Source organism: Castor canadensis, chromosome 9 (genome assembly GCF_047511655.1).
Source record: "Castor canadensis chromosome 9, mCasCan1.hap1v2, whole genome shotgun sequence".
In the NCBI taxonomy this organism is placed as follows: Eukaryota; Metazoa; Chordata; class Mammalia; order Rodentia; family Castoridae; genus Castor; species Castor canadensis.
Window position 1 is genome coordinate 139,861,996 of NC_133394.1, and position 18,697 is coordinate 139,880,692.

General features: G+C 34.5%; 1 protein-coding gene across 2 annotated transcripts in view; it reads right to left on the reverse strand.

Moving 5' to 3' along the window:
* Slit2 (slit guidance ligand 2) overlaps positions 1-18,697 on the reverse strand; it is a 328,161-nt gene that overhangs the window by 119,625 nt on the left and 189,839 nt on the right. For both annotated transcript variants that reach the window (XM_074042536.1, XM_074042535.1), the window contains exon 5: positions 6,558-6,629. In XM_074042536.1, coding sequence (XP_073898637.1) covers positions 6,558-6,629 — 72 coding nt within the window. The remainder of the gene's footprint in view (positions 1-6,557; positions 6,630-18,697) is intronic.

Here is an 18,697-nt window from a genome sequence, read left to right on the forward strand (position 1 = left end):
CTAAGCAAACCAACCAAAGTCATTAAAAAACTGAAACTGGCAATAATAATGGCTAGCATTTATTTAACAAATAGTCTACTACAAGGTCTGGATATGCACGACCTCATTATCCCTAACAGTATTATGGAAAGGTAAATATTGACATCAACCTGATTGTGCAGATGAGAACATGAGGCTCACAGATGTTAAATCAGGTAGCAATCATTTCGTTAAACTCTGAATGGAATTTAGATGCGTGTATTTCCAAAGCCTCCACTCAATATTCACGTGGCCAGAAAAAGATTCAGGATGTTTTTATTCTTCAAATGTGGTTTTAGTTACATTTTGGCCATATTTCAAGGGAGAAACCAGCACATGAAAAGTATTGTAGGAATTGAGAGGAAGAATTATTCAAGGCAGACACAGGAATATTTAAGGGAGGAAAGATAATGATTTTTTAAAAAATAGGTAGGATCCACTTAGACAGAAAAACTGAACGTTCTGCATGGGAAAACGGATTCAAAGAAGAAGTGTGAGCAGAAGCACTCAATGCTCATAGGGAATGTTTGCAGGAAAAAGCCATTTTGGTTTGAGCAAAGAGCTTGTGTACAGATTCGGTAGAAGTTGGAAGCCTGAGTAAGTTAGAATATTAGGACTAGTCAGAATGCCTACAGAGATTGGATGTTCTAACACTAATAAAAATCACTGCTTTCTCAGGGAGGAGTCTACATTCCTGCAAACCTCACAGAACTAGGAAAAGATTTTGCTATGTTACCAAAGCATTGCCATAGTCCTTATAAAAAGTTTTTTTTTTTTTTTTAAGAAATTGGATAATTTTGTATGAGGTAATGATGCAATGGAAAACAATGCTTTAGGGGGAAAATCTATCATCTTTGTTAAAACTAGCTAATAAGAACATGAACTGTAGGTCAAAATTAAATTAGCAGGCTATTCTAAGTGTGCTCATCTGTACTGGAAAAGAAGAAATCTGTATGTGTGCTCTATTTCATAGGACAATATGGAAGCCAAAACAAGGTCACGTCAGTTCCTATTATTCATAGATAGTGTGTGTGTGTGTGTGTGTGTGTGTGTGTGTGTGTGTGGTGTGTTGGATTTCCAGTTAATCAGTTTTCCTGTTTTTTTGTTTGCATTATTTCATTTTGTTTTCAAAGCATTTATAAATATGTATTGCATAAATTACATTTAATGAGAAACTTCATTATTAAAGAGAAACTGCTTAAGGCATTGTAGAGGAAAAGCAAAATGCCAAGTTCAAGACATCACTGGTAGCCAATGTCAACATAGTTATTGGGAATATCACAACTCCGTGCTCAGAGAACGAGTTCAAACCAGGAAAATTACAGAACCATGGACAGTTCCCATGGTACTAAGCCTGGCATCTGCTAAATAGCTGAGATTTTTATTTTTATTTTCCTTATATTTAAGTGCTCTACAAAACTCTGGTTGTCTTTCAGATCCTAGGTACATTCTGGTAGGGACTGGCCCTTATGAAATGAAACTCCTGTTTATTATTATCTATGTGAAGAAACATCTCTACAGGGTTGTGCAGAAGGTCTTATGCCCTACTAAAATGATCTGTGGGATTTAATCTCAAAGACTGAGAGCAGGCCCAGTGAGTGAGGAAACCGCTTATTTTTCAAAATCTTTTCAGACTCAGGCTTAATGAGAACAGTCTACGGGGCACTCATGCATGAAAGGTTACAATTTCCATTTGATAATCAATGGATTTTATTTTTATGATAAGAAATGAACAAAACTTGAAAACTGACTAAAGTGGACATTTTGCAATTATGACTTATGAGGTAAATGGAGTCTCATGATTACATGGTAAAATTTACAAATACTTTTCTCTTTTGATTGTTACATATTGGTTCTATATTATACGAGTTCCCTCTTCATTATGAATTATATAAATGATGACAATGAGTAACTAGAAAATGTGGAAAAGTATAAAAATATTGTGAAATATATAGGTTTTTCTGTGTATCTCAGATAAAGCTGTGTGTGAGTTCTATGGGTTTTAGTGGATTTTCTTTTTAAGAAAAGAGAAACAAATTTAAAAAATAAGGTAGAGTTCCAGAAAATTAAATTTCTAACTTACATATTTCTGTAACAGCATGTAGATTAATTGTCTCATTCCTGTCTGTCAAATCTTATTGCTAATAAACAACACATCATGAATTGGATGATTTCTTTCCTAAAATCCCATGGCCATATGTACTTGTTTTCTAAATGCTGCTATGACTTACCCAGACAAGACCATGCTGAATCATCTTTTGACTTAAACCTTTGTCTATAAATTAATGGATATGAAAAAAGAATAAGCAATTATTTTCCCTAGCCTACTTTTCACCAAGGATTATTTTTTCTGGAAAAGTAGGATAAGACTCATAACAAGTGTAGGGTTAATGGAATTGGGGTAATGAAGCAAATGGGAAAAGGATACATTTACTTAGGGGCAGGGAATAGTGCAGTGTGATGTCTAGCGCATAGATTATAATTTGAAGACGTTGTACAAAATGAATGAATTAAAAATCAAGTGTGGTTTACTTTGCAGAATGCATCTAACATAATTTTAATTAGAACTCAATTATTTCTATTGAACCCAGTAAAGAAACAAAAAACATACTTCAAGAATAAGCTCTCAGGTCTCAGGAATAAAGCAAAATTTAATGTGAATACTCTCCAGCAGTATTAAACAGAAATGTACAACAGATACTTGAAAATGAAACAGTGCTTATTAAAATATGTTTTCTTTCATGATTTGATTAGGAGGCAGCAAAATCTTTACTGTATCAGTTTGAAATTGATTAATTATATATACAAAGTTTCTAAAGCCAAGTTCTATCAACACTGGTTACCAATTTGATGAAACATTGATCGGTAATGCCATGGCATCAATAGCTTATGTTTGTGACATTAAAACCACAGAAATAAGTCCAATGGAAGAATGCTGTCAGGGACTACTATAAACGCTATCATTTTGGTGGTACTTTAGTATGATTGTCTTTTCTTAGATCTCACAGTCTTAAATGTTAAGGATAAGGAAAATAGTTTAAATCATGACTGAAGAAAAATGAGGTAAAAAAAAATATGAAAAGGTTTTAATCCAGCTCTGAAATACAGATAAGCAAAAAAAGTTTTGGGAAGTGATCCCTGGAGTTGCCTAAAAAGAAGATAAATGTCCATCTGTCTAGAATAGTTTAAGTGTGGCTTGCCTGGAGAAAGGGGAATAAAATCTGCTAATTTGCTACATTTCCACAGCATCAATTTCATATTGTCAGGGTGTTGTTTTGAGCATGTTTACCCAATCCATAGATAAAAGCCAAGGCTTTCAGTGGAAATCTGTGGCAACTGGTAGTTAGAATAAGGCCTGAATATGTCAAATCCAACACACCTGATGCAGTAACCAGACGGGGCTTTCAGATAGTCTACGCAAAATACAGTCAGGGTACAGCTAAGACATGTCTGCCTTCTGTGCACACTTCTTTTCTTTTGAATCTCTGAGCAAGTCTGTATAGTAATCATTGGGTGCCATGCAGGACTACCCAACTTGTAAATGCAGAATGATAAATAACAGGACAAAGCAATGTGTCTCTTCCCACTGAACGTTAATGTTACTATCAATGGTATTTTACTGAGTTAGTACTTTAGGCCTCCTGGTTGAGTCCTAAATAAATTGAGTTTAATAATAATGTGAATTAAAATTTACTCTCAGATTTAACATATTTGTACCAGATATCTTTCTTAAGTTTGAATGATAAAAGCTAAATTTCATACTAATTCCCATGAGATGAGAACTGTTAGTAACAGTGTAGTTTGATCTATTTTTAATTATAGAAAAATGGCTTTTAATTGCAAAATTCTGTAACAGTTCAGTTCCTTAACCCAATTAATAAACCTACTATGCATTGTAATATTTCTCATTGTCTTTCACCTTGCTGCATAGAAGACAATGAGAATAGTAGGGAAGAATTTGCTGTTTTTTTGCCTATCTTTTTTCATCATTCACACAGTATCTTCAGCCTCTTTTTTTTTTCATCTAGCATAAATCTCCAAAGCAGAAATTACATGCATTCTACTGTAGCTGTATTCCCCCATATTTAGATTCCTGTGTTTCTTACCTTTGCTACTCTTTAGAATTAAAATGTCTTCATTTTAAGAAAAGTAATTGCATTTCATTCATTACATCACACACACACACACACACACACACACACATCACTGTACTTTTAGAGGCTTACACTTCAAATACATTCAAAACCCTGAAAGCAGACCTTGACCAACCTCCACATTAAATTCTAACTTTCTCAATTCACCCTTACTTGCTGCTACTCATCAATACAGAACATAAACCAGTCTCCTCAGATTCCTTTGTATTTTCTTTCATGAGCCCCTTCCACAAGTGTTCCCTGAAACTTCAAACAATGCATTTATCATTTTTCTCTCAGCCCCTGTACTATTTAATGTCTTGTTTATAAATCACGGTCTTGTTGTATATTCATTTAGTACATTCTAGTATCTTCTTATTTTTCTGTTTTGTATGTCCATGTCTAATTGATTCAACACAGAATAATCATATCCATTCTTAATATTGCTATTTATTTTACATTCTATTTTCCTGTTTCCTTACTATATATTTTTCAGGGATAATCTCTAGCAATTGATTTTTTTTTTAATTTCCAGAATTAAATACTAGACTATACTTCCATAGCATTTTACTGTTTTAAAAGATCTTTTACACTCTATTTCCCTAACAAACACAACAAAAAAAATCTTTATACTTATTTTACAAATCTGAATAATGAGATTCAGTGATGCTGACTGATTGTTTATGTCTACTAACCAAAAATATAGCAAAATACTATGAGCCTGTGACCCTAAACTCAACTCATGGTGTACAAAACAGCCATCTTTAAATTTTGGGACATTTCATGGAAGGGTGGGGAAAAGAAATTTAAAAAGCTATTTCTCATAGAACTGGCTACCATCTCATTTTTCCTTAATCTTTAAATCTGTTTCAAAGGCTAAATGAACAGGAAATATGGAAGAGTACCCTCTTGATTGGTCCCCACTCTCAAATGTATCCTTAAACATGGGAGAAGTGCTTCTTGTAGATTTGGACTCTCTGAACACCTTGATTAAAATGGTTGAAAGCTACTTGTCATAAGAACTTTCCTGACATTGCAAGTGATATTCCAAAAGTGTGTTCCTCTATAGCCATTGATTTTTACAGCGACATAAAGGCAACATGAGCAGGTGCGACATAGTGGTTCTTATGCTACTCTAAAAAAACATAAAATGTAGATGGATGTGACCATCCTACTTCACTGAATCTACTGTAAGAGTTCTCAAAGTCTGAACTAGGGAAAATAAAAAGAAAGCAAATGAAATCCTTTTAACTTGAGTTCTCATAAAAACCTAGGGTCATAATTTTAATGGCTGTACACATTTATTCTTATGAACTGTAGTTTTCTGTCTTTATTTGTACATTCACAAAGTACAAGTTTAATACAAATCCCATTTATATTGAGAAGATAAAAACAGATCTGTGACTTTATAAACACTTGCCTCTTTGACAAGGGAAAATATCTGTGTAATTTCAGCTACTGTTTTCAAGTAGCACTGGAACCTACCACGATGAACTCTGAATATAAGATAATTCTTGCAAAAGTGTCTTCCCTATTTATTACTAGTTAAGAAATATTTGATCATGATAGTTAATCTCAGCACACAGGGGCTTTTTCTCACTACATTACAAAATATTGCAAAAGCTAAAGAAAATAATTTATATCTGAGCATTCAGAGTCAACTGAAAACTGTAACTTTTTAAAGACTAATATGGCATTTTAAAATTTATAAAGATGTATATTGACAGCATTAGGATTGCCACTGAGATCTTAAATCTGATATGTAGCTTAAGAGCCACAGGCATTTAAAAGACACTTCTAGATGAGAAACCAGATTGAAAATAAAGGAACATATTTTCCTGTTTGTTCTTTTTAAAGGAGGATGTACATATGTTTTTCCAGAAAATATAAGAGAAAAAGATGTGAGAAAAACAGAAGCAGAAAGACATAATTTTATCATTCTCACACTTTTGGTATTTAATGGAAATGGTGATCTAAAAGCTCTAGAAAAACCACAGCTTGAGGCTACAGGTATCTTTAAAAAAGAAATCTTTTGTACACCTTCCAGAAAAAATAGTTCATATTTTGCACTTTCAGTGAACACTAATATAAATGGAAAACAAAGTAACTGAAACAAACTGGCAGAAAGGGAAGAAAATGCATCAGAACTATCTTTTAATCAAATATTGCATTAGAGTTAAAAAGATTAACCACAGTCTTGAACAATGAATTTGATAACAAATTTAGTTTCCAGACATCTTCTAAATGAGAATATTTTCAAATAGCAACAATTTGTAACAGTCTGATAAGCAAGGATAAAAGTACACAAATACTCCACTTCTCTTTTTTTGACATTTAAAAACATATAAATGATTTTGAAAACAAATAATAACTTAAATTCACCATAAATTAAATATATATACTTACAAATTTTTAATGTCAACTGCCCCACGGAAAGCCTTCCTTGGAACTGCCTGAATTTGATTCTCACTGAGATCACTAAAAACAACCAGAAAGGAAAAAGATGAAATTAAAAAATATTATTTTAAAGTTCTTTTAACCAAAATGTTGGGAAGTGATAGGACACCTGAAAAAACAACAAAAAAAAAATAAAAGATCATGAATAAGTGAAGAGCAATTAATCATGCAAGATGTAATACATTTTATGTTTCTAATATAAATTGAAGGCAGACTAAATTGTTTCTCGATGTATACTTATGCTCCCATATCTTTAATTTTATAATCTATTATGAATTATGTTACTTAAGAGTTGCTCCAATTTTGCAAAATAAGATACTTCTTTAAAACAAATAGTAAAATATCCATAACCAAATTTCAGGAGATTCTGAAGGTTTAGTACTTGGTATTTCTCCAGAATCACAGACACAAATTATCTTCCTAGAGAAGGGTGGGTAAAAACTGATAAAATCTGGGCAGTATGATTAAGTTGCATAGCACTTTAAGTAATCTTGAAAATGGAATGTGGCAGCACCACCCCAACAATAAAAAAGTTTCTTCATGAAATATTAATAGTAGGTTGATTTAAAACCTTCTTTAAATAATTCTATTATAACCATAAACCTAGACTTCTATATTTGCATTTTAATTTAATTGAGGAATATGTTTTAATCAAGGGAAAAAGCACTCCTTGATTTGGAAGGGAAGTTTGCAAAAATTACTCATTATGAAATGGGTCATTATTTTTCCTTCAAAGAGTCCAGAAGGCAATTGTATGAGCTCACATAGTATTATTAGCTTTAATGAGTAGGATATAAATACACATGCAGAAAAATGCCACTCAAAACAGAAATTTCTCTTCTGGTTTTAAATAACATTAGCACATAGCAGAAAGCAGAAGTATCAAATAAATTATTAAAGTGGCAATGATGGTACTAAAACTACTTTTAGTATTCTAAAATAACTGATTCTTACCAAGAAAGGTGAAATTACTGACCATGAGTTTGTAGATGAAGAAAACAGATCCATTTTCTAATATGTGGCAAGACACTGGAGAGAAACACCTACATCCTTCCCCCAAAGCTGCTTAGGACCCTGTAGTTCATACATTTGGAGCCACACGAGAGAGATGGAGATCATTGGCAGATATGGAGACTTAGTGTGTTTTCCTGACCTCATTAGCACCAAGTTTTACACCACTGAGATTTGCATTTATATCTCAATCTCCTCAATGTTCAAATAAAAATTAGGTTTGCTAAGCAATTTGTGAAGAAATAAATGTTAGTCTATTTTAAGAGAGAAGAACTTCAGCTAAGAAAAATCCCCCATAAAATTGTTGTACTCCAAGGAGTAAATTTTACAATTTGTGCTTATGTAGGAGTTAAAGCAGCCATCCATTTCCTTCGTGATATAGCTTGTTACTGCTTTCAATAGTTTTAGAACAAATTTAAGAGTAATAAAACTTCATTTCCTTAAAAATTGCTTTTTTTCTCCAGCTTGTCATTGATTCAGACTGACTTTCTTCCTTTTTAAAATTACATTGAGTTAAGAATATTTAACAATATATATTTAAAAGCCTTGATGGCAGAAGCCATGTTCAGAGGAGGATACAGAGTAAAGAAATACTGGAGAAAGCCAAATCAGAAAGCATTAAGTGAGAAGGAAAAGAGACTGCAGTCAAACAAATATGAATCTGTCATGCACCCTGAAAACCATTAGTATTGTTTTTAGTGTCGTGTGCCTGCCAATTTCATGTTTCCTTATCATTTGTTCCATTTCTCCTCAGAAAAAGAATGCTTCAGAGAATGTGTAGGTGGATAAAAATGGCAGAGATGTTTACTTCAGATCTGGGCTGCTCCCAGCCTCTGCAGTCTTTCCAACCCCACAGTGAGGCCATGTCATTTTCCACCTGCAGTCTCGGTTCCGCCTGGTTTCCAGGCACAGTTGTCCTGGAGTTATGCTCTCAACTGGGTCTAGTGACATGGGAAGAAGATGACTTATGTGGTTCACAGAAACATCACTGACAAATACTGAAATTCAGTCTGAACACTTCTTTTTTTTATTGTAGTCTTTCTGATTACCTGTGGCAGAATCATGGAACAGAGAATAGCTTTCTCTGGCTAATATTTACAATTTTGTCTTTTTTACAAGTGTGTGAGCCTGTCAGGCTCAAAGCTTCTATTTTACTAAGGCTAATGGTTTACTGTGGATCCTCTCCTGAGAAGACAGCTTCCCAGACCATGCAATGGTATCTCAGCTGGAGTGCCAAGATCATTCCACCAGACAAATTTATAGTTCCCAGGCCCCTTCGGTGAAGTGTTCCCCTAGGGAAGAACAACTTGACATATGTTTCATGCCTAACATAGCAATATTTAATTTCTCAGAAAGAAGATATTATCCCACTTAAACTATATTTACTTTAATCCTCATAATTGTCTTGCAAAGTAAGTGTTGTCCTGGTTTTCAGGAAGAGAAACTAAGATACAGAAACATCAGGTATTAGTGCTATACAAAGAGACTAATTAATTAATACATAGGGAATTCAAATACATAATGAGCCATGATTGGGACCTTCTCAACCAATACCTACCAGGGAATGCTTAATCAATCTAATATGTTCTTCCTGTGGTTAAGAGCTTAGAAAGGTTTTCTTTAATTCATCCCAGGCTCTGACTTTACATTTCATGCAAAATCATGGATTTGATTATATTTTAACAGTGATTCATTTTCTACATCTTACTAAGTGAGGTTTGGCAGTTATTTCAATCCATATATATTTACTTAATATCTACTACAAAATTTTAGTGTTGAAAATGTTACTGAATTGGGTAAGGTCGGTTTCCTATCTTTAGGAATTTTTAAATCCAGTAAAAATGACACAAGTTGCTAAATAGAAGGAAAAATAAGAGAAATTCAAACAAATTATTGAGGGTGAGAAAAGCAGGAAAGGAATTAAATTTAAAGTAAAAGTCAATGTGAATGTTTGAAGAAACAAAACTTAGGGCAAGGTGAGTGATGACCCTTTTAGTGACACAATAGCATAAGCGATGGCATAAGTAATAAATAGGAAAACAGAACTTCTCATGGGTGTTGTTTTTGGTTTGGTTTTCTTAGAAGGTACAACACATACAGTGGAGTAATAGAAGAGGTAGGCAGAACAAATGAACAGTGTGTCAAGTGTACTGTTCGGTACTAGTTGAGAAATGTGTTCTCATTTTAGCGGACAATAGTAAGGCTGGAGGTGGATGGAAGCACGAAAGTGGCTCCTTCTTTGACAAAATGAGAGTGGGTTTTAGGATGAATACAGTACACCAAAAACTCAAATTCCATTACATCATGTTTAGAATTAAGATACAAGACATCTGTGATGGCTGGAGAAAGGATAGTGAGAATCCCAGCAATATAACAACTACTCACCTAGTAGTTAACAGATAAGGCATCGCTCCAATAAAATCAGAAAAGATAGAGAGGACAAAGAGTGACATCGAGGGTGCATGAGAAAGCAAAATGTAGAAGAGGCATGTGAAAGAGTTTAGCTGAGGGACAGACAGGACGTGGGTCCCTTTGAAATTAGCTGAGAAGGATAATTAATAAAACTGGGAAATCAGAAGAACCATTTGGAGTGTTGCTTACAGTTTTTTTGAGGAAAATTTTCAATCTAGTTGGAAAAATGTGACATTTGTCAAGTAGTTTCAAGATAAGAAAGATGGCATATGGTAAGTAAAACGTGAACAATATCTGAGAAAGAACGATGATAGAGAGATCAAGGAAGGAATGGGAGTGTGGTTTCCACAGGGTACCTTCAAAATAAAAGGAGATCTTATTTGAAATTTGTTAGAAAAAAAAGTGAGTGTGGTCAATACTTTGGAGACTCCAGTTCTGGAAAAGGGTTGGTAGGTGAGGAATGGATAAAAATCTAAGAAAGGCAAAATGCCTGGGCAATTAACAGTAAAATCATAGGACTCAGACGACCTGAGAATAAATTTTAGCACTGCCTTTTATACCATGTGATCTTGAAAAAATGCTTACCTTCTTTGTGCCTCAGTGTCTTCATCTGTAAAGTGGAACAATGCTGTTGCCTATCCCATACGATTATTAGGTGGATTCAGTGAGTTCGTAATGTTAAAGTGAATAATAACACCTGGCACACAATAAACACCATAGAGGTGTTGATGACATGCATGTTTCAAATATCATGCCTGAAGACCTGCTGTTTGCATCCATGTGTATCTGCTCTATTCCTTTAAGATCATTGTAGGCACGGGGAGACATTACTGACAGGAGTATTTTGTTCTATGAGCTGTGTAGAATGAGCAAAAGGAGTCAGAACTACAAAGTTAGTGGAATGGAGCTGCCAAGGGAAGAATTTGCAATTGTATCACTTAGGCAAGAGTATAAAGATTTGAGAGGAAGGAAATGGCTTGACTGGAGTTGATTTTAGGAAGATTAACCTGGAAATTGAATTTCAGAACAGGCAGGGATAATCGGCAGAGAGGTGGTGTGGAGAAAGAGTGTCTCAGAGAGTCAGTGGGTCTCCTGCACACAGGCAAATTTTTTGGAGAACATTAAGCAAATAAGTTGGGAATTGTGCCCAGCTCCAAATATAAGGTCTTCAGTGTAAATTAAAAGTGACTGTGCTCTTGGGCAGAGCTTGAAACAACTCAAGTGAGGAAATAACAAAATGGAGAGTGGAAAAGCCAAGTGTGATAATGGTATACGGAACATTGAAGGGTCAAAACTGAAGACAGGTGACTAGATTGAGAGATACTGCAAATGCTCAGGCATAATATGGAATTCTTCACATAAATTTAAAAATATTAAACACCTTGAACTTGGAAGCCTAGTATATTCATTTTCTGAGATGATAAGGAAGTGAGAAGAGCTGGACAAACATTTTATTTGGGAGATAATCTCCATAAGGAAGATATGAGTGAGGTTAGCACTTTCAGATACTACAGAATTTACATTTTCTTGTATTTGCAATATTGGAAAGACCCAGGCCTTCCAGAGCCACACGTGAGAAGGGTTCCTTATGGCCAATCACAAAACTTGGGGGTTACCCATGTTAGACCCTCTCCTAGTGAATCCAGCAATGCAATCAATTATCATTCTACTTGTCTGGTTTCTTTTCCTGTATCAGAGCTTTCTGAGAGTAGCATTTTACTTCTAATAACTAGCAGTGTGTCTTACATACACTGTCATTGATAAACAATTTTTAAGTCAACTGAAGTAATGGAAGTGCAAAAGGTAACACAGTTACACATATCAGGGCCTTTGTATGCACAGAGCAGCACTTCATACTTTCACACAGAAGGCACTGAATCATGCCATCCTCACGGGAGAAATGACACAGTATATTTTGTAAAGAAAATAAAACATGATCCAGAGAACATCAGTAGCTTGACTACCATCAAGTGCTCAACTAATTTTTATGGAATGTAGCAAAGGATCTCTCCGTAAACCTTTCGGTTTTGAGGCATGTCCCAGGACACCACGCCCTAGATAAACCTATTTTGGGTGATTTCAAACCATGGTAGTTAGCTCAGTGCTTAGATGTGACAAGGGTTATACTAAAACATGGGTCACCAGCTCAGTGGCCCTTCTCATAAAACGCACATAATGAGTGAATTTTTTTTCATTAATATACATAGAACTTATAGAATTTCTTTTGCATGATAGGTCTACCCAATGAGGTTCTGGCCTCCTTGGATACATTTCATTGACAACCTAAACGGTGAGGTAAATAACACTTAGAAATACTGATGGTAATATGAAGCAAAGTTGTTTATTTTGTAGAGAAAGGTAACAATTCTTTATACTGTATTTTTGTTATTTCAAAATTAATGTCCTTATTGTTATAGTTGCATTATGCAAAAATGTTTTTAAAGTGGCCCCTCAAAATATTTGGAGATGGATGGTGGTGAATATATTTAAAGTCAGTGAACTCACCCATGTTTATTGCAGCACTATTCACAATAGCCAAGTTATGGAGACAGCTAAAATGCTCCACTACTGACGACTATTAAGACACCTAAAAAATTAGCTAGCATTTGTTGCCCTTAATGCAGAGAAACTAAAGCAGATACCTTAAAAGCAACTGAGGCCAATAGGAAAAGGGGACCAGGAACTAGAGAAAAGGCTAGATCAAAAAGAATTAACCTAGAAGGTAACACACATGCACAGGAAATTAATGTGAGTCAACTCCCTGTATAGCTATCCTTATCTCAACCAGCAAAAACACTTGTTCCTTCCTATTATTGCTTATACTCTCTCTTCAACAAAATTAGAGATAAGGGCAAAATAGTTTATGCTGGGTATTGAAGGGATGGGGGGAGAAGGGGGGGGCGGAGTGGGGATAAGGGAGGGGGTGGGGGTAGGGGAGAGAAATGACCCAAGCTTTGTATGCACATATGAATAATAAAATAATTTTAAAAAAGATTACGTGATATTTATGCACAATGGAATTCTACTCAGCCATGAAGAAGAATGAAATCGTATCATTCGCAAGTAAATGGAGGGAACTGGAGAACATCATTCTGAGTGAGGTTAGCCAGGCTCAGAAGACCAATAATTGTATGTTTTCCCTCATACGTGGACTTTAGATCAAGGGCAAATACAGCAAGGGGACTGGACTTTGGTCACATAATAAGGCAAGAGCACACAGGGAGGTATGAGGATAAGTAAGACACCCAAAAAACATGATAGTATTTGATGTCCTCAATGCAAAGGAACTAATGCAGAAACTTTAAAGTGAAAGATGCCAATAGGAGAAGGGGACCAGGAACTAGAGAAAAGGTCAGTTCAAGAAGAACGAACTTAGAATGTAGCACATATGTACATGAAAGCAATGCCAAGAATCTCCCTGTATAGCTATCCTTATCTCAACTATCAAAAACCCTTTGTCCTTCTTAGTATTGTTTACATTCTCTCTTCAACAAAATTAGCGATAAGGGCAAAACAGCTTTTGCCTTGAATCGAGGGGGCAGGGAAAAGGGAGGGGGCAAAAATATGCACATATGATTTAATGAAAAAAAAATAAAGTCAGTGAACTGTATACTTAAAATTACTGAAATGGTAAATTTCATGCTATGAATATGTTGCCATCATAAAAAATTAACCTCTCTGATCCAAGGTCTATCTTTGTTCAGAGTGAAATCAATCAATCAATCAATCTGTCTATCAATCTATCTACCTATCTCTCTAAGTGGCCTTCAAAGTGCCTCCTATTTTTCCTTCTGTTGGTATTCACACTTGGATGCAAGTGGTATGTTTATAAAACAAACAAAAGCTGGAAGATACCATTCATCAGATGGTTCAGTGGGGTTTAAAGACCATGAGTATAACAGCTAGCAAACAAATGTATTCAAGTACAGATTCCTGGAACTCTGTAGTACAGATTCTGACTGATATTTCTAGGGTGGAGCTCAGAAATCTTTTCTTTTAAAGGCCCCCTCCAGATGATTCTTAGAGGTGATCCTTAGACTACACTTTGGAAACACAATTCCAGATTGAATGATACTGCCAGCAAGCCAGCTCACTATAGAAGTCAGCCCCTCTGTGGTTAGGAGTATGAGGCTTGGAGAGTGACAGAGTCAAGGTCAAATCCCATCTCTATTGCATTTTAGCAGTATGGTCACAGACAAATTGCATAATCTTTGTAAACCTTAGTCTCTCATCTCCAAAATGACAATAAAAGAGTACATCCTGATGTAATTATAGAAGCAATTAAGTAAGTCAAAGTATATTGCCTGGAAGTTAGCAACTGCTCAATAAATGTTACCTTTGAGTGCTATTTTATTTAGTTAACTCCAAGGTACACAGTTTTTTACATTTAAGTGTCAAGGGAATCTTAAAATTGTTGTCAGTACGTTTATAAAAACCTTTATTAACACTTTAAATTAAGACCAAAGAATACCAGTATCAAGGCATATTAGAGATTAGAAGAACAATAAATGGCTATTTTTACTACTATGTTCAGTAAAGCTTGATTACTCAGTATTAGAAGTTGCTTCAGTTTCCCAGTGACAAAAACCAAAAATATTCAGTGCAGGAACAGCAAAAACTATCCCTAAAAAGAGCTCATTTATACACATGACAAAGAATGATCAAAGTACTTAGTCTATAAAGGATTATCTGAAAACCTAGGGGAGAAAAGACAGATGTAGGAGAAATAGTATATGTACCATGAAACAGTAGTTCAGTCAGTGGTAAAAGCATATTGTAAAAAAACCAAATCAAACAAACAAAAAACAACCAGAAAGCCAGACGTACTGGCTCATACCTGTAATCCCACCTACTTGGGAGATAGAGGATTGTGGTCCAACATTGTCCTTGGGTACACTTAGCATTTGATCCTATCTGAAAACCAATCTAAAACAAAAAGGGCTGGAGTTGTGACTCAATTGATAGAGTGCTTGCCTAATACATGCAAAGCCCTGAGTTCAACCTCTAGTACCACAAAAAAAAGTAACTATCACAGATTGATGATTGATTACATCAGACTTTATGCTGTCAAGTGCTTTTGAATATGTGAATGAGAGAATAGAAGTGGGGGTGAGAAAAGAACACAGTTTATTTTCCCACTTGAAAATGTGGAAATCTTGGGTGAACTGAACATTGGTTCTTGATAGAGAATATCCTGCAAATTTCAAATTTGATTATGCATACCATACCACCTAACAACAGATTTATGTATGCTGTGTGCTATTCAATTCTCTTATTCTCTTATAATTATTTATCTCTGCCTGGAAGATTCACACGTTGGTTAACGCCCTTATTCTTTGGAGAAGAATTTGAACATTCTCTATTCTAAACATTTTCTCTGAAATATCTTCACACTGTAATAGACTTCTTTCCTTGTAATCTGGTAGTATGTGATACACAGCTAATATCATACTGCATCCTAATCTCTAGTTTACTTGTTACCATACCTCATAAGATCTGAAAGTTCTCTAAGAATGGATTCTGTATAATTCATCATCTCCCCAGTGCCAAATGCATTGGCTGGTTATAGTCAATAAAACAACTAAAAAAGTCCATAAATGTTGAAAAAAATATTATTATGCTTATTAACATTTAGGTTCTTAAGAAAATTACTTATTTAATAGGTACTTGATGTCTTTTTTGGGGACTATTATATGAGAATATCATCTTCTATTTGGTTAAAGTAAGACAACAATGCACTTATTCTTTCCCTAATATATGCTAAAGATCTTCTCATGGTCTTAATGTCTTTAATGAGATCAGTAAGGTAAAGACAATTTCAAAGCTAAAATGATTGTGTCAGGGTAGTTACCTTGTGTTTCAAATGGAAAAGAGACTTCAAAAGACATTATCCAGGCTGAGCTATGGCTTCAGTTGCAGATGACGAATTTCAAATTTGGAGATGGCTCCAGGAATAAGTGTGAGTGTCACAATTCAGTCAATAAAACATGTATGCTAACCAGCAGGTAATCATTTCCTGAACATCAACTCCATGCCTTTGACACAAAAATTGCACATATTGAAACATATCAAAGATCTGAACCTATTTTTCTCATCAAAATATCTGCAATGTAATACACATGGACTATTATTCAGCCAAAAAAGAATGACATTATACTATCTGCATGTAAATGAATGAAACTGGAGATCTTCATATTAAGTGAAGGAATCTAGGTTTATTAAGACAAGGGTGACATGTTTCCTTTCATATGTAGAAGATATATCCAAAAAATAAATGTAGACATAAATACAAACATGATTATATATGCATACATATGTATGTATGTTTATACATGATATGTTTGATGGGAGTATGGTGAGGAGGGAGAGGAAAAGAACATGATAGACAGTGAACAATATCAAAATACATTGCATCTGTGTAGGAAGAAGACATAACAAAATGCAATAAAAACTGTTAAATAATGGATGTTGGGGTAAAGGGTAAGGGAGAGTAATAAAGGGGTTAATCTGATTAAAGTACAGTATATTCACAGGTGAAATATCATAGTGAAACTCCTTCGAACAATAAATATACACATAAAACTGAAGGACAGGATTGTAAAACAGCTCTTTTTGGGGGTGGGACTAGTGGGAAGGGGGAGGATAAGTGGAGGGGTAAAGCAGGGTGAGTGTAGTCAACATACTTTACATACTTTTATGAAAATAAAAAATCAAATCTGTAGGAATCATTTTAAGTAGGGGGAGGGGGATGTGGGAGAGTGGTGTTGGGGGTGAAACTAAATAAGGTACATTGTAAACATATATGGAAATGAAGTCCCCCTGTATACTTGATATGCTATGCTAATAAAAATGTTTTTAAAAAGCATTATGATAAAGAAAGTGCAAAATGTTTTGCAAACAAATAGGAGAATCATAAAATCTAGATTAGATGTTTTAAGACCTGAGAGTGAAAATATCATTATCTTATAAAATATCTGCAATATTTTAAGAAAGAAGCATATATTTGAATAAAAGGCAAACAGAAACTCACGATGACATGGATATGTAAATAAAATAATGGGATATTACCTGAATAAGGTGGTATAAAATCAGGAATCAGGGAGTGCTTTTGAAAGAGTAGGGTAGTGGACTAGGTCTTTGGAAAATGGATGGGAATGGCTAGGGAAGCAGAAGTAACAGTTTTTTCTACAGAAGCTAGCATCATGAAAAAAATGATGCAAGTCTATTAAGGGTGAGATAATTGGGAGTGGATAGCAATAATGCAGTTTGTTGAATTTAAAAATTAATTAGAAGGAAGGATTGGTTGTATTTGGAGAGTAGGTGACTAAGGAGCTTTCAGTTAATCTTTTTTTTTTTGGTGGTGGTACTGAGGCTTGAACTCAGTGCCTCATGCTTGCTAGGCAGGCACTTAACCACTTAAGCTACTCCCCCAGCCCTTTGCTTTTAAGGGTAGTAAAGATATAGATGAACACTTTTTAACAACATCTAACAAAGATTTCAGGAATCTTTATTCTAGACTGACTAAAGTATACCCTCTAACTATATCAGAACAGCAGGTTTCATTGTCATTTTCTGCATTCTTCCCATTTTCTGTGTCAATGTGTATAGTTAATTCTCACTTTATAAAAGATTGAGGTCACCATGTACTCAGTGCTGACATTTAAAAAAAAAACAAACTTTTGATCTATGTAGATAGCCAAACATCACAACTTCTTTCTAGAATTTTCATATTTCAACTAAAAAGTGATTATAATTACTAAAGAGTGTTTGGTGGAAGATCTGCTTCAATTGAAAAATATCTAGAAATCAAGGCTTGAGAAACAAAACTGGAAAATACCAAGTCTTCACAAAAATTCCCCTTCAAGAGAATTTTTTGGCAAAAGACTTTAATAGGTTTATTGAGATATAATTCAGAGATTAAAAATGTACATTTAAGCTGTACAATTCAATAGTTTTTAGATTCTTTACGAAGTTGTATAATTATCCTGAAATCTAATTTTAGAACATTTTCATGACCTTAAAAAAAAACTTAGTTCTCATTAGCAGTTATTCCCCTCATCCAATATTGTAGCAAGTATCTTTTCTTCATTTACAACTTAACACTATTTCACTGTATGGATATAACACTTTCACTTATTTATTTCTCAGTTGATGGATGCAACAGACTTTGTAAGATAATTTCAAAATCAATAACTACTTCTGCCAGGGAATAATATGTTTGGTTCACCTAATGTTCTTTTGTGGTAGCTTTGTACTTAAATTCCATAATATAGCAACAGCCTGATTATTACAGAACAACCATCAAAGACTTGCTACTGCCTTGGACCATCTCAAACCTTTTAAGATAGTATTTTTCTCTTAGAAGATTTATCTGTTCTGGTTTAACTTTATAAATTTTAACTATCTTGTTTTTCCCTTAAATTTACCTCTATATACTCAAAACATGTCTGTAATGCATCAAACAATCTTTGAATCATACTAACAGAATGTATATAGATCAAAGAAACAGCTCTTGATTTGTTTTGAACTTGGGAAAATAGATGTGGGCATGATGACCCACATCTATAATTCCAGTTATTCTGGTGACACAGACAGGAGATCATGAGGTTGAGGCAGATCCTGGCAAAGTCGTGGAGATGAGACCCTATCTCAAAAATAAAATACAA